The 27,699-nt window shown below is 36.8% G+C and overlaps 2 protein-coding genes across 6 annotated transcripts; both read right to left on the bottom strand.

Annotated features, from left to right (window-relative positions):
* Positions 1-25: 25 nt before the first annotated feature.
* Positions 26-5,378, bottom strand: LOC122047093 (ADP-ribosylation factor GTPase-activating protein AGD5-like). 4 transcript variants are annotated; one of them, XM_042608139.1, is made up of 12 exons: positions 5,236-5,378; positions 5,031-5,150; positions 4,466-4,524; positions 3,772-3,862; positions 3,613-3,667; positions 3,410-3,500; positions 3,040-3,235; positions 1,737-2,001; positions 1,431-1,570; positions 785-994; positions 653-714; positions 26-369 (listed from the first exon to the last, which is right to left on the bottom strand). In XM_042608139.1, exons 2-12 carry the CDS (start codon positions 5,079-5,081, stop codon positions 219-221), a joined length of 1,371 nt encoding a protein of 456 aa, XP_042464073.1. In that variant the 5' UTR covers positions 5,082-5,150; positions 5,236-5,378; the 3' UTR covers positions 26-218. The 4 variants fall into 4 exon arrangements, with proteins under 4 accessions (XP_042464073.1, XP_042464072.1, XP_042464074.1 ...); XM_042608138.1 differs by having other exon boundaries at positions 5,031-5,285; XM_042608140.1 differs by having other exon boundaries at positions 653-711; positions 5,031-5,284.
* Positions 5,379-6,836: 1,458 nt separating this feature from the next.
* Positions 6,837-26,682, bottom strand: LOC122047092 (B3 domain-containing protein Os07g0563300-like). Of its 2 annotated transcripts, none has more exons than XM_042608136.1 (12): positions 26,157-26,682; positions 25,645-25,726; positions 25,401-25,499; positions 24,080-24,879; positions 23,833-23,932; positions 20,233-20,407; positions 19,549-19,625; positions 18,742-19,113; positions 12,374-12,423; positions 11,331-11,444; positions 10,126-10,193; positions 6,837-7,872 (listed from the first exon to the last, which is right to left on the bottom strand). In XM_042608136.1, the coding sequence occupies exons 1-12, from the start codon at positions 26,492-26,494 to the stop codon at positions 7,286-7,288; spliced, it is 2,862 nt and encodes a 953-aa protein (XP_042464070.1). In that variant the 5' UTR covers positions 26,495-26,682; the 3' UTR covers positions 6,837-7,285. The 2 variants fall into 2 exon arrangements, with proteins under 2 accessions (XP_042464070.1, XP_042464071.1); XM_042608137.1 differs by having other exon boundaries at positions 23,833-23,929.
* Positions 26,683-27,699: the final 1,017 nt, after the last annotated feature.

The raw sequence follows: 27,699 nt of genomic DNA, 5'->3' as shown, positions 1-27,699 counted from the left end.
GGAACATTAGTTTAAAGGCAGAGAATGCAAGAAAACAACGGCTCTTAGAAATCATACTGATTTCAACATAAATTTTACAATTTACTTACTGAAAAGGTCAAGTTCACTAATTTTCAATACAATTTTCCTTATTCTCATATGTTCACTAATTTGGCAGAGTCAACTACACTAAGGGACAGTGACTGGACTGCGCTACAAAGAATGCCACACTTCTGTTGTCAATGTTTGAAGAACATCCCTTGGGTTGGCGATGAAAAATTGTACTCGTAACCAGATATGTTGCTCACAGCAGCAGACGGAGAAGCAACAGCAGCATTGCCCCCTCTAATTGTTACTCCATTTATCACTGAAGAACCAGTAGGGTATATCCTGAGGTCGGAATAAACTCTCATCAACACTGAATGCAACTCAAGCAAGCTTTTGCTAATGACCAAAGAATTCAATCTTCTATCTTATCTTGTTTTACTATGATAATGGTACAATTAACACCAGCAATATAACCTACTTCGACATTGTAAGCCAATGAAAAGCCCAAAATTCAGACAGAAACAGAACGCTCATCGTATAATTGCTAAAACATCCAATATGATCTGGTCAAGTACACTGAAGAATGAAAGTTAAAAAATAGCATGTGTTAGGGCAGTTAAATTACCTTGGTGTTTGATAGTAATTGTAATTCCATGAAGGATATCTCTGTGCCACACTTCCAACCTGCTATACAGGAAGAATGAAACACTTACTACCAATTACTGGTCGGATTAGCAATTCTGAATCGGAGCACTACCTGATTGAAATTGTTGAAACCTTTCTGACTGTTGTGTGGGACTATCCCTGGGGTTTGATAATGCACATTTGACCAATTTTGGGATAGGACATTTGGTCGAGGTGCATTCAAACCAGTCATAACTGGTTGGTTAGAATTTGCAGATAACACAGGACGAGGAGTGCTAGCGGCAGCTTGAACTTGTTGCTGGGATAGATATGCAAGCTGTGGCTGGTGAATGCAATAATAATAGTTGTCAAGACAATTAGGTTCAATGGTAGAATGAGGAAATCAACTATGACAAAGAAAAAAGCCTTTGGTGTAGCTAAATTTCCATTTTTATTTTCCAAATATTCTACAAGTATTGCTTAAATATCTAGTATGCACACATGTAAAGCTACTACAATTTTATTGACAAAGAACAAGAGTCCTGTGCTGTGCCAGAAAAGGATTTGTAGGCAGTCCAGCATCCAATTGAGCTCTGTGTTGGAACTTATCTATACATGCATTAATTAGAAAGGCTAGCAAGTTCTTTAGTTAATTTATGCTAGCCGAGAAGCAGGAGATGATAGTGCGTTATCTATGAAGACAGATGAAAAGCATTTGATAACAATGTACTAATAAACACATTAAACCTTCTCAAAGATGCTCGTAATAGCACTCTTACATTTGTCTGAGTCTTCGCTTGACTTGAAGATAGCGTCAAATTCGGAGAGTCTTTGATCAAGTCCTCAATTCCTGATGCATGCTTAGTTTCCACCGGTTTTGTGCTAGCTTTTTGGAGTGCAGCAGTTGTCATCTCTGCAGCTGCAGCATTCATTATGTGTACATTAACACCATGAAGAAAACATAAACTTAAGGCACTATATATCGAAGTGATCAAGCTAATATGAATAGCAGTAAAGAGTTAGCTGTTTTGCATGCTTAAACAGCACAAAGTTTCCTGTCAACCTATTAAAAATTGCACACTTACACTGGAATTGTACCCATGAATGATCATCTTTCGAAGATGTCGAAGATGACTTTAAGTCATTTGTAGTCGGCATCTCAACTGTAAGCATGTTAAGAAGAACAGCTACATAGTCAGATTTTGGAGGTGGCACAGGGATATCGATTTTTGGTGGTGGACCAGGTGTAGCAACTTTAGTTTGAACATCTTCCTTAGAGAGCATTGACTCTGAAGATTGTGAAGAACCAACCTTGGGCATAACCGGCTCTCTTTTTGTTACAGAAGGTACCTGTTTCTCCATCAAACCATGTCAATCCAAGTGTTTGTTAGGTAGCTCCCTGCAAGTTGTATATAACAGGCAATACTAACAAACAAACAAAGATAATTTGAGACAAATTTCTGATACAGAGAACGCAACATAGAAGGAAGGAATAATGCATTAGAACAATTATCACTTGGAAGTTACAAGTAACAAGCAGATAGAAAAAGATAAGATTCAAATAGAAACACATTGAAGAACAAAAAAGCTAGAGAAATGGAAAAGTAGTAATGAGTCTCCTCCCCAACCAAGATCCAAACAATTAATCTCTTGTTCGGGTGAGAAATAAATTCCATTCAACCCCTTCAGGCACGCAATGGAGTTCTTAAAATTTTAGAATAAGAAAGAAACTATTGGTCAAAGGAACTGTCAAATATTATATGTTCTCAACAATTCAGGAAGTGCATTCTCCTTATTTTTATAAAATAAAATTTTCAGTTGTTAAGCCATCTGCAGAACACAAAAGGCTCATCTGAATCTGGATCATGATATGAAAACATAGTTGATTTTCATTTGAATTGGACTGAGTTGAATTGAGTCGACGCTGATCTGATTTTGTCCAAATTATTGGATACCTGATAATAAGTCAGAGAGGGAACACAAAAAAAAAAGCCAAAAAAAATAAAGACCTGGTGAACTCGATGGAAATCAATTAATTGAATAATCAAAGTAAATTGGAAAAGAGAGGATGAAACCAATTTCTCACAAGATAGGCTGAATTCCCACTTGTAAATGGAAGATGTCATACACTAGAATATATTTTTTGATCTAAATCCGGGAGAGTTTATTTATTTTGTAGGATGCATAGTTCAAGATCAATAAGTTATTGTCGATGAATGAAAACTTTTCCCAGAAATATATTTCTCTGACTCAAACTCTCTATGAACAGATAAATCATCAATCCATCATTCTCCTGATGAAACATCTTGCTATCCTTGACAACCAAATAAAGTAACATACTTGAACAGAAAGCTTGCATAACAAAACCAACAGTTCAGATTAAATCACCTGACCAGGTAGCTTAGATGTCAATGGTATCGTCTTTTTTGCATTCAAATTTGCATGGTTCTTTTGCTCCTCTTTATTACTCAAGTCACTAGCAAAGTGCCTCAGTGGCGATTTAGTCGTCCTCTCTTGTGCATTCGAAGGCGATCTCAATGATCTTAATGACCCATTCCTAGGTATCCATCTCTTATCTACATATCTGACAGTAAGAACATCTTATTTTTTAGCTAATAAGAGAATAATAAAAAAGAAATTAACAACATAAAATTCCTAGGTATCCATCTCTTATCTACATATCTGACAGTAAGAACATCCTGTTTTTTAGCTAATAAGAGAACAAAAAAGAAGAAATTAACAACATAAAATCTCATACTTGGCACGAATAAAATTTTCGATCCTGACTCTATCATAGTTTGTGAACAGTTCTGCTTCCCAGTACTGGTTCGACTTCTCGTTTCCCATAGCTAAAAAGGATGGAAGTGGAGAAATCAGCACATACATACAAAGAATGTGTTTTGGCTTTCAGCAGCAAAGCTAAGTAAATAACCGATAAGATATGATTGAAACAATAATTACATTGAATAAATGAAACCTGATCTGGAAGCCATGTATCTAGTGTAGCAGACCTCACCTGGAAGAAATACCCGTAATCAAGAACTAATTAGCAGTGTTAAAAACTAGATAGAAAACCAAAATAATTGAAAGAAAGAAACTGTGAAAAGAAACTGTTTAGACCTTCGATATGTGTACCCCCAAACTTCTATGGATTCCTGAACAAGGCATGCATATAAAGATTCCAAGATTAACACTAGCCCATCTCGGACCTCTGCAACATAACGAACGAAAATTAGACTCAACAGAAGAATCTGAAAAGAAGCACACTGGATAGCAATTTCAACAAATATATGTAACTATAGGGTGAGACATTATCGACTGTCATTTTGAATCAACAAATTTTCTTTTGTAGGTTTTATCAAGCGTATAGCTTGCAAAACTGGACAGGATAAAACAGTTCTCAAGAAATTCCTATTTGCTGATTTAACCTGAATATGCATATTAGATGTACATCAATAGAGTTAGGAGAAAGATGAATTGGAGAAGGTGGGTAAAGAATTGTTGGAAAATTTTTGAGACAGTGATTACAAAACAAGGAATACAAAGTCAAAAAGTTCTACAATTTCGATAAAAATAGCGACATGTAAAGCCAAGTGCTAGGTTGCTACTGCTGAAGAGCTATGCTAGTGACTAAGTGGCATTTTTCATTCTTATGAAGGAATATGAATCTGACAGAGACATGGACAGATTTCAGGATTTTTCTATCACTACCAACAACAGAATAATCACAAAACGATTCGTGTATCAAAATGTTTACATGAATCCTTCTACAAATAACATTCTTACTTCTGGTTCAGGACATTTGATTACTTACTTGGCTTTACAATCAGCGCATTCCTTGTTTTCCGGTAACTTCATGAGCCCCTCAAGTATCTGAAATAAGGGCGATACCTTAGTGAAGGCTAAGAAACTACTGAACACTTGCTTACAAGAAATTGTAAGACAATGGAAGGAGAGAACAGAAAGAAAAAGTTTGTCCCTTGCAGCAAGTATTGTATGTGATTGCAACTCACACAGTCACACTGGCAATATCAACTAGATTATTAAATCACAAGATATTCTTTTGCAAAGTAAAATGGATTTCAATGAGACACCCTAAACATAACGACCATCCGAATGTTGCATTGGAAGAGAAGCGACAGAGAGAAATAGAAAGAGATTTGTTGCTTTCTTCGCTACCTTCAACCCTATGACTACGCAAATAAACAAAGCATGTCGAGTTCCTTTCCCCAGAATAATCAGGACGAGAAAGAAACTGATTCAAATTTGTTTTCAGGAAGAAAATCACACCTTTGCAAGCCAAATACACACAAAACTAACTGAGAACAAGTTATTATTTTTTTTTAAAAAAAAAGCATAAATTGAAGAAATACACCAACCCTCTTGTGCTTGGCACTAAGCTCTTTGGAGACGGATGCCTTCTCGTTCATTGTGGTTCCCAAAATCCCACGAGTAATCGACCAGTACCCGCCGTCCGCTGCCTCTCTTCCGATGCCTCCCTTTCGACACACAGATTGAGTTCAAAATAATCAGATGGAGAGGAAGCAAGATGAGACGACGAAGACGAAGACGACGACGACTCACAAAACGTGGTCGACTTGTTCACAACTTCCTCTTCTTTCCGACTAATTGCCTTTTTTGGTTTGCTTTCTTCGCAGACGCGCAGTGCACGCGCTCTGCGTTTTGACGAGGCGGATAAATTTTATAAAAAGTGTGAATGATTTTGTTCACTTGCGTAAGTAAAGTAAGAATTTGAAAATGAGATAATATTTGATGAGACAATCTTCCGTTGAAATCAAAGAACTTCGGATTAATCAATCCACGGGAAAAAGGAAACTGCATGAATCGACAAGTACAAGCGAGAAGCAAAAGAGACCAAATCAGAGTTGACTTTCGTGTAACCACAGGGATGTGTCAGTATCTTTGTCAAGAAAATAAATAAATCAGAATGGATTTCAATGAGATATAATTGTTCGTGCTTCATGATGTTGTTTTTGGTGAGAAAGGAATTACTGGAATCTGATAAAAGTTACGTTTAAAAGCTAATCCCAATCGTCCTTGCGTGTGTCAGAGGTTGATAATTAATAATTGTATTGTTCTTGTATATTTGTTGAATTTTGAAAATATCGAGTTCGTGGCTACGAAATTATCTTCACTTGTTTTCTCTACCAACTTGGAACTCAATTTTGTTGGATTGCCCAACTTTGAACTAGATTTTGTTTTTTTTTTTCTCTCTTCTCTGGCATATATTTGTTCTTTATTTTAGAGCTTAGTTTAGAATTTGATATTTACCCTTTAGGGTTTGTTATTTGTGTTATAATATTAAAGTTAAAAAAAATATACACTTAGTACTCACAAGATAGTACTATAAGATAAATAAGTATCAAAATATTCTCTTCATCTATATATATATATATATATATATATATATATATATATATATATATATATATATATATATATATATATATATATATTATCCCGCACATCTTACTTAATACTATAATTTAATCCCTAAATATAAAAGTCAAAATCTTAAATGGCTTTAAAAAAATAAAAAAAAAATTCTATGATGATTTTTTATTTAAAAAAATATCAACAAGATTAATTTATTTTAATGAATTATTTAGTTAGGTGGGTTAAGTAAATAAAGAAGGAAAAAAAATGAGAGAATAAAATAGTGGTACATGAAGGTTCAATCAATATAGAATATCGTGAAAGGATCCAATTCTATTATACATGATCTTATCTTATAATTACTTTTAATCTTTCTCCGTGTTGACCTTAGGACGGATTGACGGAGGCGCTTGGGACGAACGTATTCGTCTTTTGTCATCATAATTATACTTTTAATGTCCTATCGGGACGATGTGGTGGTTAAGGCATAAGATATTACCACACGGGGTGATGTGATGATTAAGATATAAGGTGTTACCACATGAAATCTTGGGATCAAAACTCGACATATCAGGAATGGGTTAGGTGGAGGATTGGGGGCGAGCGAATTCGAATTATCTTTTTTATCATATGATTATACTTTTAACAAAAAAAGAGTTATTTGTATTGACAAAATTGAACGAACCAGATTTAATTGGAACTTAAGGCAAGGATTATTAATTTGATTCATTGCAACATGGAATCATAGGACAAAGAGAAGTGGAACATTTAGCACAAATAATCCGTACAATAAACTCAAATGTTGAAGCCATTGTAGTTGTTGTAACAAGTTCCACTATTAATGTGTATAAATTCTACATCTGCATAAAATATTGCCTTCTTACAACAGCTAACTCCCCTTGTTGCTTAGGAATAGTTGCAGTAAAAATTACGAATGCTCGAGCACACACTCCCCACAAGAAACCCAAAAAACAAAAATCGAAGACTAAGCAATTGTGAGATTTTATTCCAACAATTATTACCACAACATGGAATGCACGCCGGCACTGAGCTGGAATATAACTTCCTGGCTCATCTTGAAGGTATATACTGGTAATAGATTTAGGATAGGTGTGTAGCTATATATGCACTGCAAATCTGTGCCATCAGGACCTAGTCTTCTGCAAAAATGACCAGGTTCTGTTAAGACTCAATGTTCACCCTCTCGTTAACCCTTCTGAAATCTGAAGGTGCTTGTTTAGGCTGTCGCATCAGGTGTAAGCCTCATCATGTTGCCATTCTCAAATTTTGGCGATGGTTCTTCCTCCCGCTCAGGTTGAATGTTTAGATCAATCTGAGGAGCTCTCAGAGGAGATAGTGATACTCTTCTGCTCTCAGGTGCTTCATCACTAGGCCCCTCATCATTTATAATTGGTTTGGTAGGGGAATTATTCACAACTAGAGTGTTTGTTTGTTGTTCATTTCCTACTTGGGTTTTCTCCGGCGATGGGTTGGGATGTTGTTTCTGTTGCTTCATTGAGGATTCAGCTTCCTTCTCTGACTGGCGCTTCTCGCGCCTTAGCATGAGTGTCCTGAACCTTCGCTTGACGGTGAGGCATACATTGCATGTACAAGTCTGCATGTGCTTTGGGCCCTTGCCACTTGGAGGCTGAATACAAACAATGCATGTGCACCCAGGTCTATGCCGTGGATGCTTGGTTGTAGGTTGCTGAGGAGGGGGGAGATTTTCTCCTTCTCCAAGAATGGCAAGATTGGCAAGTGTATCCAGCCCATCTGAAACTTCCATGTCTGTTTCAGCTTTGACTCTGGATCTCTTAGATGAACCTGCCTCGCGCAAACATGAACAGTCGTTACTGGAAATATCTCTACTCGATGGAACAACATAAACAGGAACAAATAAATGAATACAAAGAACAAAAATTAGGAATGAAAACTGAAAATATAAAAAATAATTCATCTTCACAAATTATGACCTATACTCCATGACAGAGCAACACAAGTGACCACAACACAAGCAACATAAGAAAGATTACCCATGCCAACCAATAACTAATTCTGATAATTTGCCAAAACATTATATTTTCGTATTACCATATTACCACCTGCATGACATGAAATTTCAAAATCATGGTTTGGGCACAGGACAAGAACTTACACTCACCATACAGCAAAGAAACACTGAACCAGATTCTATGATCTGAAATTTTAAGATCTGTGATCAATTGTGCATTACAAGAACCGCTCCTAATAGCAACTCTATCAATAAAAAGTTGGCAGAGATGCTAGCAAAATTGTGCTGGCCAGATTTTGAAGTGACCTTAATCTTTTATCTGACAGTAAGCCATAAGCTCTGAGGAATTGCTTGTATCTGAGTGTAATATCTAAGGTATCATTTTAGATTCGAGAGGAATTACAAGATAACTTATTCCTAGAAAAGTAAACCTAGAGGTTTTTGGAATACATGAGAAAGTGAATTTTAAAAATAATAAATTATGATATTATAATTTTTTTAGCATATCATACTTTTGCATTAGACATATCACCAAAATGGCATAAAACACTAATTTAGGGAAAATATTAAAATTTATATAAATCAGTCAAAAGGACCAATCGCATAAACCTTAAATATTTATTAGTTGTTAGAAGGGAAAATTTGCATGCAGCCCCCATTGGCAAACACAATTTTGCATGCAGTTCTCATTGGAACAAATCTTTGTTTCCACTCCCTAGTCAAATATACTTACCTAATTGCCCTTGATATTTTAAGTATAAAAAGTCTAAAAATGAGTATAATTCCTCTTAAATTACATTAAACTAGAATCTAGTATATTTTCTATCAAATTGAGTACGATTCTTTTTCCACCTCAATTGGATGAAAAATATACTAGATTTTCTTTAAATGGTACTCAATTGGAAGGAAAATATACTAGATTTTCTTTAAATGATACTCAATTGAATGGAAAATATACTAGATTTTCTTCAAATGGTGCTGAATTTAGGAGGAATTATATTAAATAGGAAAAAAGTCATACTCAATTTAATAGAAAATATACTCAATTCTAATTTAAAATGCTGAATTTAATAGAAATATTACTCATTTTTAGACTATTTATACCTAAAAAATATGAAAGGCAATTTTAATAGAAAATATACTCGAATATACTAGATTTTCTTTAAATGATACTCAATTGGATAGAAAATATACTAGATTTCCTTTAAATGATACTTAATTGGATAGAAAATATACTAGATTTTCTTTAAATAGTATTGAATTTAGGAGAAATTATATTAAAACAGGAAAAAAAAATATGCTCAATTTAATAGAAAATATACTCGATTCTAGTGTAAAGTGTTGAATTTAAGAGGAATTATACTCATTTTTGGACTTTTTGTACCTAAAAAATCTAAGGGGCAATTAGGTCACAATATTTGCATGAGGGAGTTGAAGCAAATAAAACTCTGCATGCAGGGAGTGGAAACAAAGTTTTTTATGAGGGGATTGCATGTAAAATTCAAGTTGTGATTGGGGATTTTTCTCTACTTTACTCTTGTTATTGTTAGAACCATTGAAATGTAATATAATTTTAAATAACTTTAAGACCAACAAATTGGAATATTGAACATCTAGAATGGGGGCAGTTAACAAATGTTATCTGATAGAAAGGTTTTGTAATCCCCAAAAAAAAAGAAACTACAAATCTTGTTAAATCCTTGAAATCCTAGAATGAAGGTAGCCAAAAAATGTTTCTTGTGATTTCTGTCAAATCAAATGGGGGAAAAAGGAACTCCTGTACCAAATGAGGTCAATAGTTACTTGGCATATCTCATTTCTGTTTCACACTACTGCAAGTCAACGGATCCTTTTTCACTCCCATATCAAATGAGGCTATTAGTTTCTCTATCTCATATTTCTGTTTTACAATACTGCAAGTCAATGGGCATGGTAGGAAGGTAAAACATCACGTTAGACTAGTGACCTAAAGATAAATATTAGTCCTAGTTAGGATTACTTACATTAACAGATTGACTCACCAATAAATTCTGGTATTAAAAAATTTAATACGAAGATATTTGTACCTGTTTTACATGGGATTAATTCTGCCAACTGCTCCAAACTCAGCTCTTGAGCAGCTGAGCATGAAGACCTACAAATCGAAAAAAATAAGATGCACATCAATCAATATTTTGAAACAGAAAAGGGAACATTGACACTTTCCAAACAATATTATGTCACACAGTAGATAATATACCTCCTTCAGAATAATTTGAAATAAAATAATTAGACTCATCATGAATGCATATTCTAGTATCTATGTAAGCACCGTAATTCAACTTTGTTAATTACCTGTTTGATCTAGAATAGAATCTCCAAGGGCTTTCAATAATTCCATTTGTTGAATTTTTAGGAATTATACTTACACATAGAACACCTCAAAGAGTTGAGACATATACAGCTTGATGATGTACTTCTGTGTAGAAAAGTGAAGATAGACTATGTATTTTCAAATATAGCATTTTGGAATTTGGATACCTACCAGACTTCAGGGAAAGAATCTACTGTATGGGGTAGCAGAATTCCAATATGTCCAAAAAAAGAGAGTTTTAAAATGATCTGATTCCTTTAGTGTGCAAAACATATAACATGAAGAACTTACTCACTGGAGGCACATTATAGTAGAGGATTAAATTGTCATAGCATGCTCAGTCATTTATATAGATAAAGTAAACAAACATAAAATGTCACTTTCATAGAGAAGGAAAGATGAGTGAATATGGTGTTGTGCAGAGAGGTGAAACACTAACTCTATCCTCCCTGACTGGCAGATCAAAACTATTCCATTCCCCTTGCATTAACAAGACACAATAGCTGGTTGGGTCAAATCAAGTTGGGAAGCAAAACTGCAGGCTCCTATTGAGAGGTTAAATTGACATCTCATAGTTTTGACATGGGTAGATATGTCATTGAGACCACTGATCTTGCTGGTTGCAGCACTAGAAGATTGAGATTTTCAATTGATAGTTCTTCTGTAAATACATTCAATTGACAATACATATCTTTGTGCAAACAAATAATGCAAATGCACCAGAAATACCAATTTGAAATGGTCACACAGACAGCCGAAGAATCAATAATAACACATTCCTGCATAAATTATCATCCTGTAATAATTTCTCCAATTAGTAGGGAATGATATAAATACTATAGCAACAAGTCCAGCTTTCAAACATCATAAACAAAGTGACAGAACTATTAGTTTGGGTACTAGAATATCCTAGATCACCTTTCAGGATCCCATGTATTCTTAGAACAGGTCCATCTAAATGGAAGGAATGCATCCACAGGCAGTCGGCGCCATTTTGAGCAATCTTCACATTGAGCCCATTGAGAGTTCTCACTGTTGTAACCATAGTAAAGAAACAGCGAGTCAAAACAAATTCAAGCTGACTAGACAGATTTTATCCGCCAATGAACATTATGTAAGATTATACCATCAATAATTCTACAATCTTTTGAGTCACTTTTAATTTTAATAATGTTAATTGGAATTTCCTTTAGTCTTTCAAAACCCATCATACCTTCAGCTATAATTAATTCGAGTTGCTAAGTATAGAATTTATTAGTCTATCTTTGAATGTGTTCAGTACCACTTTAATCTATTTTTTCCTTACTTAAAGAGCAACAGCTAGATGCTACTGAGTAGAATTATTTTTTTTATTGGCTTTTTTTTCAACTTTGAATGAGTTCACACTTCTTTATTTTCAAATTTAGGTTAGTTAAGACAGATAAAGGGATGACTAAGGAACTATGCCAATATAACAAAGTTTTCAAGTACTTAAGCACCTTTTTCATTCATAAGAACTTCTTTTAAGAAAGAGATGATAATAAGAGAAAAAGCAACAAAAAAAACATGGCAAAAAATGAAGCTCAGAGAACCCTAAGGTGATGCTCATTGGAGATAATAGAGGGAGAAGAACAAAAACAAGGGATGAAGAATACAGCAAATAAAACCACAACATGGCAATCCTGTCCCATCACACCAGCTATGAGAGATTTGCAAATTTGCATATCTTCATGTCTGTATTTTACCCTAAAAACTGTAAAGTCATTGTTTCCACACGATGAATCTTATATGTCTTTCAAATAGAGAGTTAGCTAGCTTCAGTTTAGTTGAAAATGGCAAGCAATCTTCATCAATTTTGCTATCCGTACATCAACAAGAAGTGAACTAAAATACAAGTGAGAGCCCTACGTTAGTTCATGATCAATAAATCTAAAAATGATGAATCAAAGCATTCTTAGAGAAGCATATAGAAAGTAGGTTACCCAGCTTGATTAGCAGCAACGTATGTGCACTTTCCAAATACTGGTGCTTCCTGTCATGAACAGCCATATCAGCAAAAAAAAACATTGGACTGTTACATACCCTGAAGGAATTGATATATTAAGTCAAATAAATGAATATAAGAAAACAAGAAGGTTCTACTTTGAATTAGCTGAAAAAATACATCAACTTATGATGCGGACATAAAAGCAAATCGAGAAAGCAATTTTAATTATGTGGACAAAAGAACAAATCGAGAAAACAATTTTAATATTTTTATTATTTTTATCGAGTTGGTATCAGAGACGAACTGATCTTGCGAGATCATGCTGCCGAGAAGACAACAACGCACTGATACGTCCACAACCTGTACGAACGTGATTTCGAACAACAATTTCGAGAGATGTTGGATGAACGGGTGGGGTAGATTGAGGGGGTCATGGATCGACTTGCTGACAGGATGGCGACGATGTTCGAGAACCAAAGTGGAAAAAATCTGGTCCATCGTCATTACCAAGCGAACTCGGATGTGGGAACAGGTGACAAGGTTGCCTATGAAGCGGAGGCCCCCCACAAGCGACGCCAAGCAATAGTAGAAAACGATCGCAAGTGTTGGAAGTCAGGTATGAGAACTAAAATTCCTAAATTTCATGGTAGCCTACAACCTGAGGAGTTCCTGATTGGTTGGCCTTGATAGAAAAAATCTTTGATTTTAAAGTATCTGAAAACAAACGTGCGCCCTTGGTTGCAACTAGATTGCATGAAAGAGTTACAGCATGGTGGCAACAACTGAAGTTGACCCGGAACTAGTAGGTAACGCAAAAATTACCCACTGGGAGAAGATGAAGAAGGTCATGCGGGAAACCCGTACAATTTCTAGCGACTATTGTATTAAAGGTTGCAGAATCTTAAACAAGGCATCCGGTCAGTGTATGAATATACCTCTTAATTTTTTCAACTAATTGCGAGAAATGAAATACACGAGACGGAAGACCAGTTGATGGCACGATATATCGGTGGGTTGAAGTATCAGATTCAAAACATAGTTAATATGTTTGACTCCATTTCTGTATCTATTGCACACTAGAGGGCATTGGTGGTAAAAAAACATGCATGTCATAGTAGTGGTTTTTTTCCTGCAACCACTACGAGCAGAGGGCCAAGTGGAGTGACTGTTGGGGTTGGAAACAGAGGTGTCAGACAAATTAATAGAGGAAGTGGCAGCAATCGCGACGGAATAAAGTGTTTCAATTGTGGAGAGTTTGGGTACAGACAATCGGAGTGTAAGAAGGGTGCAGCAAATAAAGCACTATTCGTAGAGAATGAAGATTGTGAAGATGGCGTAGCAGAATTCTCTAGAGACCCCAGTATGACAAGGCGGTCGCAAACGAAGTGTTGTTGGAAGGAGATGTCGGGACAGCCTTGGTGATTTGGTGGCTTGGCGTTCTTGTTTAACGCCGAAATCAGTAGACGGTGACTGATTACGGATGTACTGTCCTGGACAGAGTTTGTCGTTTTGTAATCGATGCTGGAAATTGCGAAAATATCATATTCCTGAAGCTGCTCAAAAGTTAAATATTCAGACGAAATCATCCCAAACGTATAAATTAGTATGGCTTAAGAAGGGAGGTGAAGTATCAATGTCACAAAGAGCTCTTATTTCTTTTCTATTGGTCTGAAATATAGAGATACTATTTGGTGTGATGTGGTAGCATGGATGTTGGTCACCTATTGTTAGGCAGACCTTGGCAGTCTGATGGACAAGCTAAAACTTATAGTTTTGTGTTTGAGGGAACAAAGATTATTCTACTACTTGGTTGACAAATGGTGGAGCAACCAAAGCCTACAAATGAAGTGTCGGCTTTATTATCCATGGCTCAGTTAGATGAGGAATTGCAGAAAGCAGAAAGGGGGTTTATATTGATGGGCAAGGAAGTGTCTGAACCTAGTACTATTCCAGATTTAGTCGCTCCATTAATTGCAGACTTTGGTGATATCTTTCCTGAAGAGCTACCCGACGAGTTACCTCAACGAGATATTCAGCATCATATTGATTTGGAGTCGAGGGCATCTCTACCGCACAGATTGCATTACTGGATGAGCCCGCGTGAGCCTGACGAATTGCGACGACGGGTTGAAAATTTGCTGGTTAAGGGTCGTGTAAGGGAAAACATGAGTCCTTGTGTTGTACCTGCTCTTTTGGTGTCAAAAAAGGATGGATCTTGGTGTATGTGTGTGGACATCAAGGCCATCAATAAAATCACTATTAGGTACTGCTTTCCCATTCCTCGTCTAGATGATTTACTTGACCAGATTAGTGGATCAGCAGTGTTCACCAAATTGGATTTGAAGAGTGGGTATTATCAAATTCGCATTAGGCCGGAGGATAAATGGAAAACAACTTTTAAGACTAGGGAGGGGTTGTATGAGTGGCTTGTGATTCCTTTTGATTTATCCAATGCCCCTAGTACCTTCATGCGTGTGATGAATCAGTTATTGCGATCATTCATTGGTAGATTTGTTGTGGTGTATTTTGATGATATTCTAATATATAGTGCGACTTCATAGCAACATCTACAATATAAGGGAGGTTTTTAGTGTGTTGCGCAGGGAAAAATTCTATGTTGCTATGAAGAACTGGGTGTTTTTTGCCCCCCCAAGGTGGTGTTTTGAGGTATATAATTTCAAGAGAGAGTTTAGAAGTTGACAAAACCAAGATACAAGCAGTGTAGGACTAGCCTACATCGACGACCTTAACTGAAGTAAGAAGTTTCCACAAGTTAACCTCGTTCCACAGGCATTTCATTACTTCTTTCAATAGCATTATGACTCCAATAACAAATTGTTTGAAGGGTAGTAGGTTTGAGTGGACTGAGACTATAGAGTCGGCCTTTCAATTGATTAAAGAATGACTCACAAAGGCGCCCATCTTAATACTTCCAAACTTTTCTCAACCTTTTAATTTACACAGATGCTTCTAAAGTTGGTATGGTGCGGTACTCGATCAGGACGGCAAACCCGTGGCATTTTTCAACGAAAAACTCCCTAGAGCAAAACTTATTTATGTCGTTGTGCAGGCAATGAGGTATTGGCGTCACTATTTGTTTCACATAGAACTTGTTTTATTTACAAATCATGACTCATTGAACCACCTACAGCAGCAAGGCAAGGTGTCACCCTACCATGTGAGATGGGCCACTTATTTGGAGCAATTCACTTATGCGGTTAAACTTAAAGCAGGGATCGCTAATTGGGTGGCAGATGCTTTGAGTCGTAGGAGTAGCTTTCTAATTACTATGCGGGTTGAGGTTCCAGGGTTTGACTCTCTTCGTGATTTGCTTGATACCGATCCTTATTTCTCGGTGATATTGCAAGACGTATGGCCTGGGAAGAAAATAGATTTTTTATTGCATGATGGATTTTTATTTAGAGGTAATCAGTTATGCATTCCAACTTGTAGTCTTCACTTGCAGATAATCAAGGAATTGAGAGGTCATGTTGGTCGAACCGAATATTTCATTTGGTTCAAACTTCCTACTTTTGGCCTACATTGCAACGAGAAGTAGAGAAATATGTGCAGAGGTGCAAAATTTGTCAAGTCTCTAAGGGGGCAGCCACTAATGCGAGTATATACATGCCTTTGTCGATCCCTTCTCGACCTTGGGTTGATATCAGTTTGGATTTTATGCTAGGCTTGTCACGTGCCCAAGCAAGGTAGTGACTCCATCTTTATTGTCGTTGATAGATTTTCTAAGATAGTTCACTTTTTTCCTTGCAAAGACTATTGATGCTATTAATGTGGCGTAGATGTTCTTTCGAGATGTTTATCGTCTTCATGGCCTTCCAACGTCCATTGTTTCAGATAAGGACATTCGTTTCCTTAGTCATTTTTGATGCAACTTGTGTGATCTTGTCCAAAAGTCGATGAGACGGAAAGCTGGGGATGTGGCGCTACCGCTGACGGCACGTGGACTCCGATTCGTCCTGCAAAACAGATGATGTCAATACCGAGCAGGGAAGGAATCCCCGGCGTTGGTCCTCCGACACTCAAGTCAGTCACCGACGATAATGTAGAAGACGGAGTAACAAGAATGAGCATTGTAGAGTAAATAGTGTGTCTCACGTACCTCCGCCGATACTTGGACCCCACTTTATATAGAGCTCCTATAGCGCGCGTGCACGCTTCCCCAGACGGGCACGCTTCTCAAAATTTCCCCTAAAAAGACTTGTCGGTAAAGTGTCCCTGACACAATACCTTAACAAGCCGAGCATATCTCTGATGTGACAGTGGAAGTTCCGTCGTACAATCTTCCTGTCGACTATGTCGGGTGTCAGCGGCACCCACTCCCAAAAGGATATCGAGAGAACAGTGGATCCGCTGCTAGGCCGAGCTGGTTAGCCGCTCGACCAGAACATTGTTGTGCCTGCGTCCCGTCCGCTGGAAACCTGCCACGACTGTGGCGTGTCTGGCCGACACTCTGCTGTGACCGCTAAGTCATGCTGCCAGGCCAAGCGGGGTAGCTGCTCGAACAGGATACCGTATCCTCCTAGCGTCGAACGCCTCCTTAATCGTCGGCTATTCGACGCATCCCCCCGAGTCAAAGGTAGGATCGGATCGGGCACCTTCTCCTCCCGGTCGGGACCTGATCGCCCGACCAGCCGATACACTTATCGTTCGTCCGACCATATGATACCCGAACGTTGACCGCCTTGACTTTGACCTCCATCGTGGCAACTATCCCCCGCGGGGTGGGCCCCTCCTTATCACCGCATCATTGTGGAAGATAGTCAATACACAATTAAATTTTAGTAGTGTTTATCATCCTCAAAAAAGGGGAGCCTTGGGGCAACGATAAAGTTGTTGCTTTGTGACCAAAAGGTCACGAGTTCGAATCCTGAAAACAGCCTCTTGTAAAAAGCAGGGTAAGGCTGCGTGATCCTTCCCCGGTACTCCGCATAGCGGGAGCTTCGTGCACTGGGCTGCCCTTTTTTTTTATCATCCTCAAACATATGGACAAAGGTTGTGAATCGATCACTTGGAAATTTATTGCGTTGTTTAGTGGGAGAGCATGTGACGAGTTGGGATCAAAAGCCTTGTTTAACGAAATTTGCTCACAATCATGCCATGAATCAAAGGTTTCAGTCCATTTGAGGTGGTTTACTCAGCTTAGCCTCGTGGTCCACTGGATTTGTTGAAACTGCTTAGTACGGGTCCAGTACATAGTAGGGTAGTTGACTTCGTGGATTGTTTGCAGGAGATCCATAAAATGGTACACGATCGTTAGTCCATCTCTAATTCAAAGTATAAATACATTGCAGACCAAAAGCGTCGGCACTTGAGTTTGATGTAAGGGATTTTGTGTGGATAATTTTAACTTAGGATCGTTTTACTATTTTTAGTAAGTTGCGTATTTTGAGTATTTAGATCATTTTTTGTATGAAGGGGAGCTTTGGCACAACGATAACCTCTTGTAAAAAATAGGATAAGACTGCATACAATGGATCTTTCCCTGGGACCTCGCATGACGGGAGCTTCACGCACCGCCTTCTTTTTAGATCATTTTTGGTATTGTTATCTTGCAATTAGGGTATTTGGTCTATTTAAGCGTCCTATTTAATGTTTTGAGACAGTTGTAGTTAAATACTATTTTTAGCCGCAGTCTCCTTCATGGAACAATGAGTTTTCCCTTCAGGGACTAGAAGTATCGATTCCAATATTCATGCGCCAATCAATGGAACCAATAGTATCCGTTGCGTCAACTAAAGAAAGTATATAATACATGATTGATGTAAGTCAATTAAACAATAGGAAAGTCTTCTGCAATGTATGATGTTCAAACATTGCAATGCGCTAGTTATATAGAAGAACAAGACCACTGTGCAGGATTTCAATGCAGATCGAAAGAATTACTTATCTGACAAATGTTATCCATATTCCTGAAATGACCAAGAGTGGATGACTGGCATTGAACTAAAGTCAAAATACCAATACAGAAATGAATAATTCAACATCCAATGGTTTGTTTAACCACAGCAGTTTTGAAACCAAAGTAAGTTAGAACCAGTTATGTTGGGAACCTAGACATGCACCCATGCTAGAATATAATACCCAAGTCCCAAGTAATGTAGAATATGTGACTAAGAGAAATCTTCCTTTCAGAAAATCTTTGCATGAGAATCCAGTACAATGATTATATTGCAACAGCAAAGAGAAAAGACAAAGTTCACAATAGTATGAAAATTCTTAAACTTCACTCCGTTTTTTTTTTAAATAAAAAAATAACTAAAGATATTTTACAAACTACTGACAAGAATCACAGAAATGATGCAAGTCAATAGAAAAGTTGCAGGAGCATGCAAAGTATCATACCTCATACTCTTCAAACTCATGACCTTCAACCAAAACAATGCTAGGAACACAGTTGGGAGATGGGCGGAGCAACTGCTGAGCCTCTTCCCATGTTAGTTTCAATTCCATGGAGTCTTCATTGTCAATTCTTAGACGTTTACTCTTGGACCCAAGATTGCCACCTTTCCTTCTACTGGTGCCCTGTGGCGACCTAGCACTTAGCCCATCTTTTTGCAGCAGACCATCATTTGCAAACGTAGAACAGCTCCTCTGCTCTACTGTACTGACCAAGTTCCTTGTTTTTATACTGCCTTTGAGATCTTTAGCAGTGACTTTGCAGTCAACCTCTGGAGGTGCTGAAAAGCCATTGCCAGATTTAAGTGTTTGCAAGTCCTGTCAATGAATTCGAAAAAAATAACATTGTAAAAAGCCGTAGGTAAATAAACAGGAAAAAAGGCATACAACGGCAGAATAAGACATCTGTCCTGGTCCTTCACTGTTTACTAATCATATATATTCAAGAAAATGAGGTTGCTCACTTTCTTCATTTCAACAAGTATTAACTACAAATAAACACAATTCTAGCAATTTAAAGTAAAATAACACCTTCGTGCAACTAATGGGTGATTCATAGAATGTATGCTTAGAGGAGTTATATCGTAACAACAGAAGTTGTGAAAGAAAAAGTGAAGATGAAATGCTTGAGAAAGCATGCAAGATAAATAAGATTAATACTTTTAAGTCTCTAAAGGGCAATGGGAGATCCAAGCACTATGATAAATTTATCAAAATACTTCTATGTTTCTGAGCAATCTTTCCCTGACGGACCTGTTCATTAGAGGCACCAGATGCCTTCCTGAATCCCATAATCAGTGTCCCTTCTGGATCCATGCGACTGAATGTCACTGCAGAGACTCTATAATAAGTATGTTGCAACAAGATAGTGTCATGTATACAAATGTCCATATATATTAATCCTTATGCACATCTATACACACATCTGTGATGTGATCAGATCATAAAGAAATAGAAGAACATTGCCATATACTAGTAGAAGTGACATAATTTAGAAATCCTAATATGCTGCTGCATATTAAAAAATAATTTTACCTGGGAGAAAAAGCAAAACAAAGAGCAACAGAGAAAAGTATATGCAACATTCAATTTTGACTCTGCATATAGATGTCATAGGATAGGCATCAATTAAAATTCCCCAAAAGGAGGTCAACACTGATCAAATAAAAGTGGTAGATAACCAATCTTATTAAGATAGATGATCACACATCAAAAACTACGGCCATCAAAAACTATAGAGGAAAAAGTAAATCTATTCTGAAAATTATATGGCCATCCGAGGTTTTGGATTTCCAAGGATTCAGATGTCCAAGAAAAGATTTAGTTTTATATAATAGAACTAAAAAAGACCCAAAACAAGTATCACATCTATGACATAGTTTCAATCCTGGAGGACGTTACAGGCTATACAATTCTTCATGAAAATGTAATCCATACCTGTGTCACCAGCTTGCAATTGCATTGCCTGAATGCAAGGTGTAACTCCCTCCAAAACATACATTCTACTGTTATTATTTGGCCAGAAACGAAATTGAAACACCCAGTCCTTCCCATTTGCATCCTTAACTTTCAGTGGAAGCCCTTCAGGCTGAGAAATTGCAGGGAAGTAGGCCTGTATTGTGACAATCATTCACAATACTGAAAGTAAATGCAATTTTTTTCTTTAAAAACATAAACTTTCAACCGCTCATTGACGATTAATCAAATTATATGCATACAACAAAGAAAAGCATGTGATCAATTGAGTAAAATAACAAATGGTACAGCATCTAAAAGTCATCAAATTATGCTAACCTTGTTAGCATGGTAATTGTGTCAAGTTAAACCTATAAACAAAAAACTAGAGCCTCTAAAAAAACTCATTACAAAGCATTAACATAAACCATGTCAGATAGTAATGAGAACTTGTTTTATAGTTCTCTAATGTGAGTCTACTAGAGAGGAAAGTGAAATAGAGGGAGGGAAGAGGGGAATCAATCATTTCCCTTGTCCATTTAGGTGAAAAAAAAAATAAAAAGTAATGGAAAAGAAAGAAACAATTTGACTCTCCTTTCCTGGCTTTTGGTTACTTCCAAAAGTAAATGAAAGAGGGGAGAGAAAGTGGGAAATCATTGAAATGACTAGATTAACCTTGCATGTCTTGGAATGATAAAATCAAAAGTGGAAGTTATCATTTTCACTCAATTCCTCTTCTTTTCTCTCAAGTAGAGAAAACAAAGGATATCCCTCGCTCCTCTCTTCCTTCCTCTCTTCCCTCCCTCAACAATCTACTTTGCTTTTTCCCCTCTTCCTCCCTGTAGATATAGCATAAGTGAGTGTTTTGCACATAAAATTTTGAATGACAACTCTTTCGAAGTTTGACTATTACAGATTTCATGCATCTTCCTAACTCTAAAAAAGCCCCACTACATGACCAATCTGCGCACATAAATTGGCAATCAAAGCACTTGCAATTCCTGTTCTTCAAGTTAGAACTATTTATGGGCTAAAGAAAAGCATTTCTACACTTCATTTCTGTCATCCATTTCTAATAGTTATGTTGACAGCATACAATTTAGTAGGTTGAAGTAGCATGCAAATAGAGAACTTGCAAGAGAATAAACAAACAAACATGTTGAATGACACAAGGAAAGAGACTTAGAGGCTAACAGGTCACCCACAGTAAATCATTAAATTGTATTTTAAAATATAGAACAGCAGGCACTCTGACATTTCACCAACAAAAAAGGTCAGCTCACATGCTGAAGGGAAAAAATGTAGTGGTCCTCGCTCAAATACACTGTCAACTTGAATATAATCTTACAGATGTCACATGCTTCCTAGACACAATACAATACTGAGTTTTCAATCAAGCTAAAAAAAGAACCACATCTTGAGCAGCAGTTTATCAGGTTCTTCAAGGAAAGAAACTAAAAAAGAAGATCTGTACAGCAACCAAGAAAAAGAAAATAAACTTTGTAGCTATCCTGTTTATAGTTTGTTATTTATCACATAGCAACACACCATGACAAATGAACAAGTTTCTGACCTCATAAGATGAAGATAAGGCAGTACGATTACTAGCTGGATGGTGAAATGAAGAAATGGTACAATAAATAACAACTTCAAGCAGTCAGGCATCGAGTTAATGGACATAATTCTAATACTTAAGAGGCATGATCTGACAAGGTTATTGCCACATCAGATGAACACTCCAGTTATAGTGTAATTTGATAAGCACAAAGAAAAAATATAAGGTGTTACTTATAATACTATAATTCATCAAGATGGTGTAATTTGACTTCCAAAATTTAAGCCCCACTTAGAAATCATGCCAAGTTTGGTTGGGTGATAACTTTAAGAGCTTAAACTTATAGTAAGAGCTAAGTTTTCGCTTCAATATTTATTTTCCCCACACCGTTGTATCAAGGTTGGGATATTGGATTTGGCCCAAGCCCAACATGCAACTTAAATAGTTATGACTTATCTAAAGGCTTAAGCTAATGAAAGAACTAAATCTACACAAAGGATTAGAATTTTGATACCAGTTTTGATCTCATACAGAAACAGTATGATTTCGTGTCAACCAACATCGACACACAATATGGGACAACACTGTCCTGCAATAGGATATTTACTTTCCAACATCTAGTCATTGCTTTAATAACTTATTTCTACCATCTCCACAATAGGCCACCTAGTACTCTGCTTTTTAGTTATTTGCCATTTCTTATTTTCCAATAACATAGAATAATTAATAAGGAATTCAAGTAACATTATAGTTACTTAATGCAAGCGTAAGGATTGTTACACAACATTAGGGAGATCCAATCAGGTTATATTCACAAATAAATTTGAACAGACCTAAAGGAAGTAAATATGATTATTCATTGATAAGAGTGTTTCTTTTCTGATATATTTGAGTACTTCACGAGACAGTGGATCCTATACATCACAAAATCAGAATTCTTCTTCTTCTTCTTCACAATGTAAAGTTGAGATGGATGCATTTTATCACCTGATATAGATGATACAAGGATATTTTTTCTGTGGCAGGAACAAGATAGGTATACTACCTCAAGGCCAAATTGATCTCAATCTTGGTTGGCTTCCTAGCAAAAATAAAAAATAATAAAAAGGAAAAAATAAATCATAACGACAACAACAAAGCCTTTATCTACTAAATGGAGTCAGCTATATAGATCTCCTACGTCATTAGGCTCAATCCCCTAATATATCATCATTTATATTTAAACCAATTTAATCCTTTTTTATTTTCTGTTAACCAAGTTTTCTTTGATATCTATCTTCCTCGTTAACACGGCAATAACATTACCATTGCACCAAGGCTCCCCTTCTCAAAAAGGAAAAATAAATAAATGTTCAGTTTAGACTAGAAAGGTTTTTTCTATAGGCACTGGAATTTTAGTTGAGGAGCTTAATAAATAGAATCACTACAAAATGCTAGAGACTAAATAGTTTAACTCACGACGGATGTCATATATGATACTATGATAACATTACCACTGCACCAGGGCTCCCCTTCTCAAAAAGGAAAAATAAATAAATGTTCAGTTTAGACTAGAGAGGTTTTTTCTATAGGCACTGAAATTTTAGTTGAGGAGCTTAAGAAATAGAATCACTATAAAATGCTAGAGACTTAGTAGTTTAACTCACGATGGATGTCATATATGATACTATGATAACATTACCACTACACCAGGGCTCCCCTTCTCGAAAAGGAAAAATAAATAAATGTTCAGTTTAGACTAGAGAGGTTTTTTCTATAGGCACTGGAATTTTAGTTGAGGAGCTTAAGAAATAAAATCACTACAAAATGCTAGAGACTTAGTAGTTTAACTCATGAAGGATATATGATAATATGATAACAAAACAAACAATGTAGTACACACACCAGCGCATCTAGGCCACATGACTGCGATAGACATAGGACAACCAAAAGAGGAACTGAAAAAGGACTTAATACACTAATGCTCAGACAAGATAGTAATCATTAAATAATTTCAGTTCCAAATGTAGGAAAGTTCAAGAAATGACCTCAGCACATTTTTTTGGCAGCACCAGACGTCCAATACGACCAGCGTCACTAGCACTCAACATCTTCTCGAACAATGGAGTAATAACAACATTTGAACTGCTAACAGGTCAGGCAAAGCTTCATTGAATTATGAATTATAAATTGATCATAGCATCATATCCATTCTTTGCTTGGATAAAAAGTCATGAGACAGTATTGAGAAGAGAAAAACAAAAGAACATTATGAAATGCACCCAAAAAGGATACTTTCCAGATATTTGTTGTAGCTCTTGATCTGTTATTCTAGGCCAATATCGAGGAAGTAATTGAGGTCGCACCCGACTATCTATTCGAGGTTTTTCGTTGTGCATTTGAGTTTGTCGTTCAGCATCGTGTACACTTTGAGGATAAAACTGCTTCGATAAAGGAGTGCCAGCTTGGGGCTGTGATTGTTTTGTTGAAAATTTATGTTGTTCCTTTGAGCCATTCGCTGATGGGATAGAAGCAACTAAGCTAAGGGAGGAAGGTTCTTCTTTTACATTAGATGATGGCAATGAGATGATGCACGAATTTGGATGGACTTCTAAGTTGGCACCAGGAGGGATGGTGGAACAATCTGCATTCACTTTTTTTCTTGCAGTGACAGGACCATTATCTCCAACAAGGTGACAATCGTGTATTCCATCAGTATTGCTTTCTCGAAACGTAGCAAAACTAGAGGTTCCATCTAAACTTACTTTCACATTGGTAAATCTTTCTCTTATGATATTACTAAGGCTGCTAGTCATTTGTCTGTCAGATATATTTTCAATTTTTTTCTCATGAGCCAAAACAGAGAAACGCCCGCCAGAACTAAGTTTCTCTATAGTATTTGGCCTATCAAATTCATATGACAACCGTTGTTGTAAGTCTGACTGTGCACTTGTCATATTCCACATATGTGATGCTTGCCGCCACTGTCCAAAAATCGGGCCACTCACAGGTTTCCAGCTTTTAGCAGGAAATTCCCTCCTCTCAGATACTTGCGGGTGCATAAGCATAGGAGATGATATCATCTGGTTAGGAGCCTGATAAAACAAGAAATGGACACTATGAATCAAATCAGAGATTACTACTTAAATAGGGACATGAGTGTTCTGCTTCAAGTGTCTATAACTGCACTAGTGAAAATGATCACATGAATTATATGTTGACAACTATATACCCCACTGAGGTTAAAAATATATATATAACAAAATGAAATGACATGATTCAATTGTCTAAGGCCATGTCACATGAACTTATCAAGGCACGTATCAAATAGAACCCTCAATTGACACATCCAATCACAACCACCGATTTACACAGAGAAATAAGCATCCCCGAATAAACAAACAAAAAAATTTCTAAATATGCTTCTCTCTTTGCATGGTGTATATATGAACTGAGAATAGAATTTAACTAAAATGGTCAAAAATTCAAACATATTTGTATGAACCGTAAACTTATAACCATAAACATTTGCAAATTGGAAAGTTCATTATTGAAGGAGTAGACACACTTCATAATATCAAGAGGAAACAGAAAGACCATCTTTTTTCCTACTCACCATGACAGAAGGCTTCCTTGCACATGCAACACAATCAATACTGCCGGCATCAAGAAGCACATAAGTAGTGACTGAAACGATACATCCACAGTGCATTCTCTGAGGAAAAAAGAGAAGAAAACAGCTGAATCAGTTTATATGTTCCACGGATCAACAAAAATCACTCTTGTGAACGAACACTCCTGAGTGAACCACAATAGTAGACTAATCACTGAGAGATAAAACATTCAACTTAATTCCAAACCTTTCCGCATGTTTCGCAGTTCCTCCAACCCTCGTCATCGGAGTGATACGTTTCGCAGAAATTACCCTGCTCGAATGTGCAGCTAAAAGCAAACAAAAAGACATTAGACAATTACGAATATCTTAACTCGAACACCTCAATACTCGATATTGCATTCAAACTCAGTTCACCAGCGAGGGAAAAAAGTCAAAGTTTTGTGAATCCGAAGAGATCAATGAAAGCTGAAAGCAAAGCAATTTCCGCGTTTTACGGTCGAAATTTTAGATAATAATAACTGCCCAAAACTACTGACACCGCTCGCAACAATCAACCAACGGTTCCTACTAACAACCACGAAACACGAATTCAAAAAACTAAAGACGAAGTGAAACAGAAGGGCGGAGCAGAACCGCCTTTTTTCTCAGTAGGCCCCTCGAAAAATCCGGAAAGCAGATCAAACACGACCGAGCGGGGTCAGAGATCCAATCCCAGAACCACTCCGACGTGTAAAGCCAGAAGCGAAGAGGGCGTACGAGCATCGCTCGCAGAGATCGGCGATCTCGCCGGAGCGGAGGCGCCAGCCCTTCCTCCTGGCGGGCGGCGGGTCGGGCAGCGGCTCCTTGCATTGGAAGTTGAAGCAGACCCTCGCAACGGCCGCCGCCGACGAGGAAGACGACATGGGGAGCAGCAGAAGGAGAGGAGCGAGGGGAGAGATCAGATCGAAGCAGCGGGAGTAGGCGATGAGATCGAATTCGGAACCATGGACAGGGACGAGGGTTTGCAGAAGGGATCGAGGGAGGAGCAGGAACAAAAAGGTCGGCGTACGTTTCCTGAAGAGATGCGTGTGATGAATATTTATATGTATACGCATAAAAGAGAAATGGTGGGTGGGTGTCTTGCGTCGTGGGAGGGGAGATGACGACGAATCGAGCGAGTCTCGGTGGCGTCGTCGCCTCGCCGTCTCGAATCACGACCGCCTCCCTCGCACGTCAACACTACACTGCGGCTTTGCTTGGTTTCCTCCGACCTTGCCTGCCTTCCCGTTTGAGATACGTTCACCGCCCGAAGTGCCAATTCGATGAATTTATTATCTAAATTTTTTATTTATAAAAAAAAAAACAAAAAAATCAAATGGATGTCTTAAATTATATAAATTGACGTTTTTAAAAAACAAAAACAAAAATAAAAAGGACTCACGACTGGCCCACGAGATAGTAAATCGACTACCGAATGTGTCCCCATTTTGATGGAAAGGGAGGGTATTTTTCATGTTTTTATTAGCATTCTATCATTGCTTCAGTCGTATAATTATCAGCTCGGCTACGGCCTAAAAGTAAAATAAAAGGAAAAAAAAATTGGTACACGTGGTTTACTTCTGAAGTTATTATACCAATTAAACCTGTTACCAGATATAAAAGTTAACTTGAATTGTTATTACAATTATTTTAAAATAATTTTAATTAATTTAAAATAATTTTAATAAAGTATTTTAATATAATAATAGTCATGACATGTAAAAAAATACTTAATAGTTATTACAATATATAAAAATTACTTGATAATTAATATAATAAAAAAAATCAATTATCTTAGTCAAAATTTTAAAATATAGGATTTAGCTATAATATGTAAAGGTTATTTAGTTGTTGCTACAACATACGTATAGAAAATATTCAATAATTATTATAATATGAAAAATAAATTATTTTATTAAAATTATTTTAAATTAATTAAAATCATTAAAAAATAATTATAGTAGCTATCCCGTACTAAATATATGTTACAATACTATCATAGTATTATATCATTGGAATGTATTCTCGGAATAAAATATTTGATGGAACATACAATTGATTTTTTTTAATGTGTTTTTTTATGATTTACTTAATTTCAGGCGTTCTTTCGATTTTTGCATTTTATAAAATATACAAATAAAAAATTAAAGAATTTGTTTAGTAACGCTTACCGGTGGGTGAAGAGACGCGGAAGAGGGTGGTTGGTTTTCTGCGCCTCTCAGCGTGGATAGATGTAATATTAATCTGCATCAGACACGCTGCTCGCTGTCCTCGTCGCTTT

The sequence above is a fragment of the Zingiber officinale genome, chromosome 2B (genome assembly GCF_018446385.1).
Source record: "Zingiber officinale cultivar Zhangliang chromosome 2B, Zo_v1.1, whole genome shotgun sequence".
Lineage (NCBI taxonomy): Eukaryota > Viridiplantae > Streptophyta > Magnoliopsida > Zingiberales > Zingiberaceae > Zingiber > Zingiber officinale.
This window is presented reverse-complemented; position numbering and strand designations above follow the sequence as displayed.

Excerpts from the sequence above, each read along its gene's own strand:
- LOC122047093 (XM_042608139.1), bottom strand. The coding sequence starts at position 5,081 with ATGAACGAGAAGGCATCCGTCTCCAAAGAGCTTAGTGCCAAGCACAAG. Across the intron at positions 3,501-3,612 it reads TCAGGTTTCATTTATTCAAT|CTATGGGAAACGAGAAGTCG; the intron begins GTAATTATTGTT and ends CATCCTTTTTAG. Across the intron at positions 3,236-3,409 it reads GAAAATTTTATTCGTGCCAA|ATATGTAGATAAGAGATGGA; the intron begins GTATGAGATTTT and ends TCTTACTGTCAG.
- LOC122047092 (XM_042608136.1), bottom strand. The coding sequence starts at position 26,494 with ATGCGTATACATATAAATATTCATCACACGCATCTCTTCAGGAAACGT. Across the intron at positions 25,500-25,644 it reads ACTGCGAAACATGCGGAAAG|AGAATGCACTGTGGATGTAT; the intron begins GTTTGGAATTAA and ends TTTTTTCCTCAG. Across the intron at positions 12,424-18,741 it reads ATGAGTTTGAAGAGTATGAG|GAAGCACCAGTATTTGGAAA; the intron begins GTATGATACTTT and ends TGTTCATGACAG.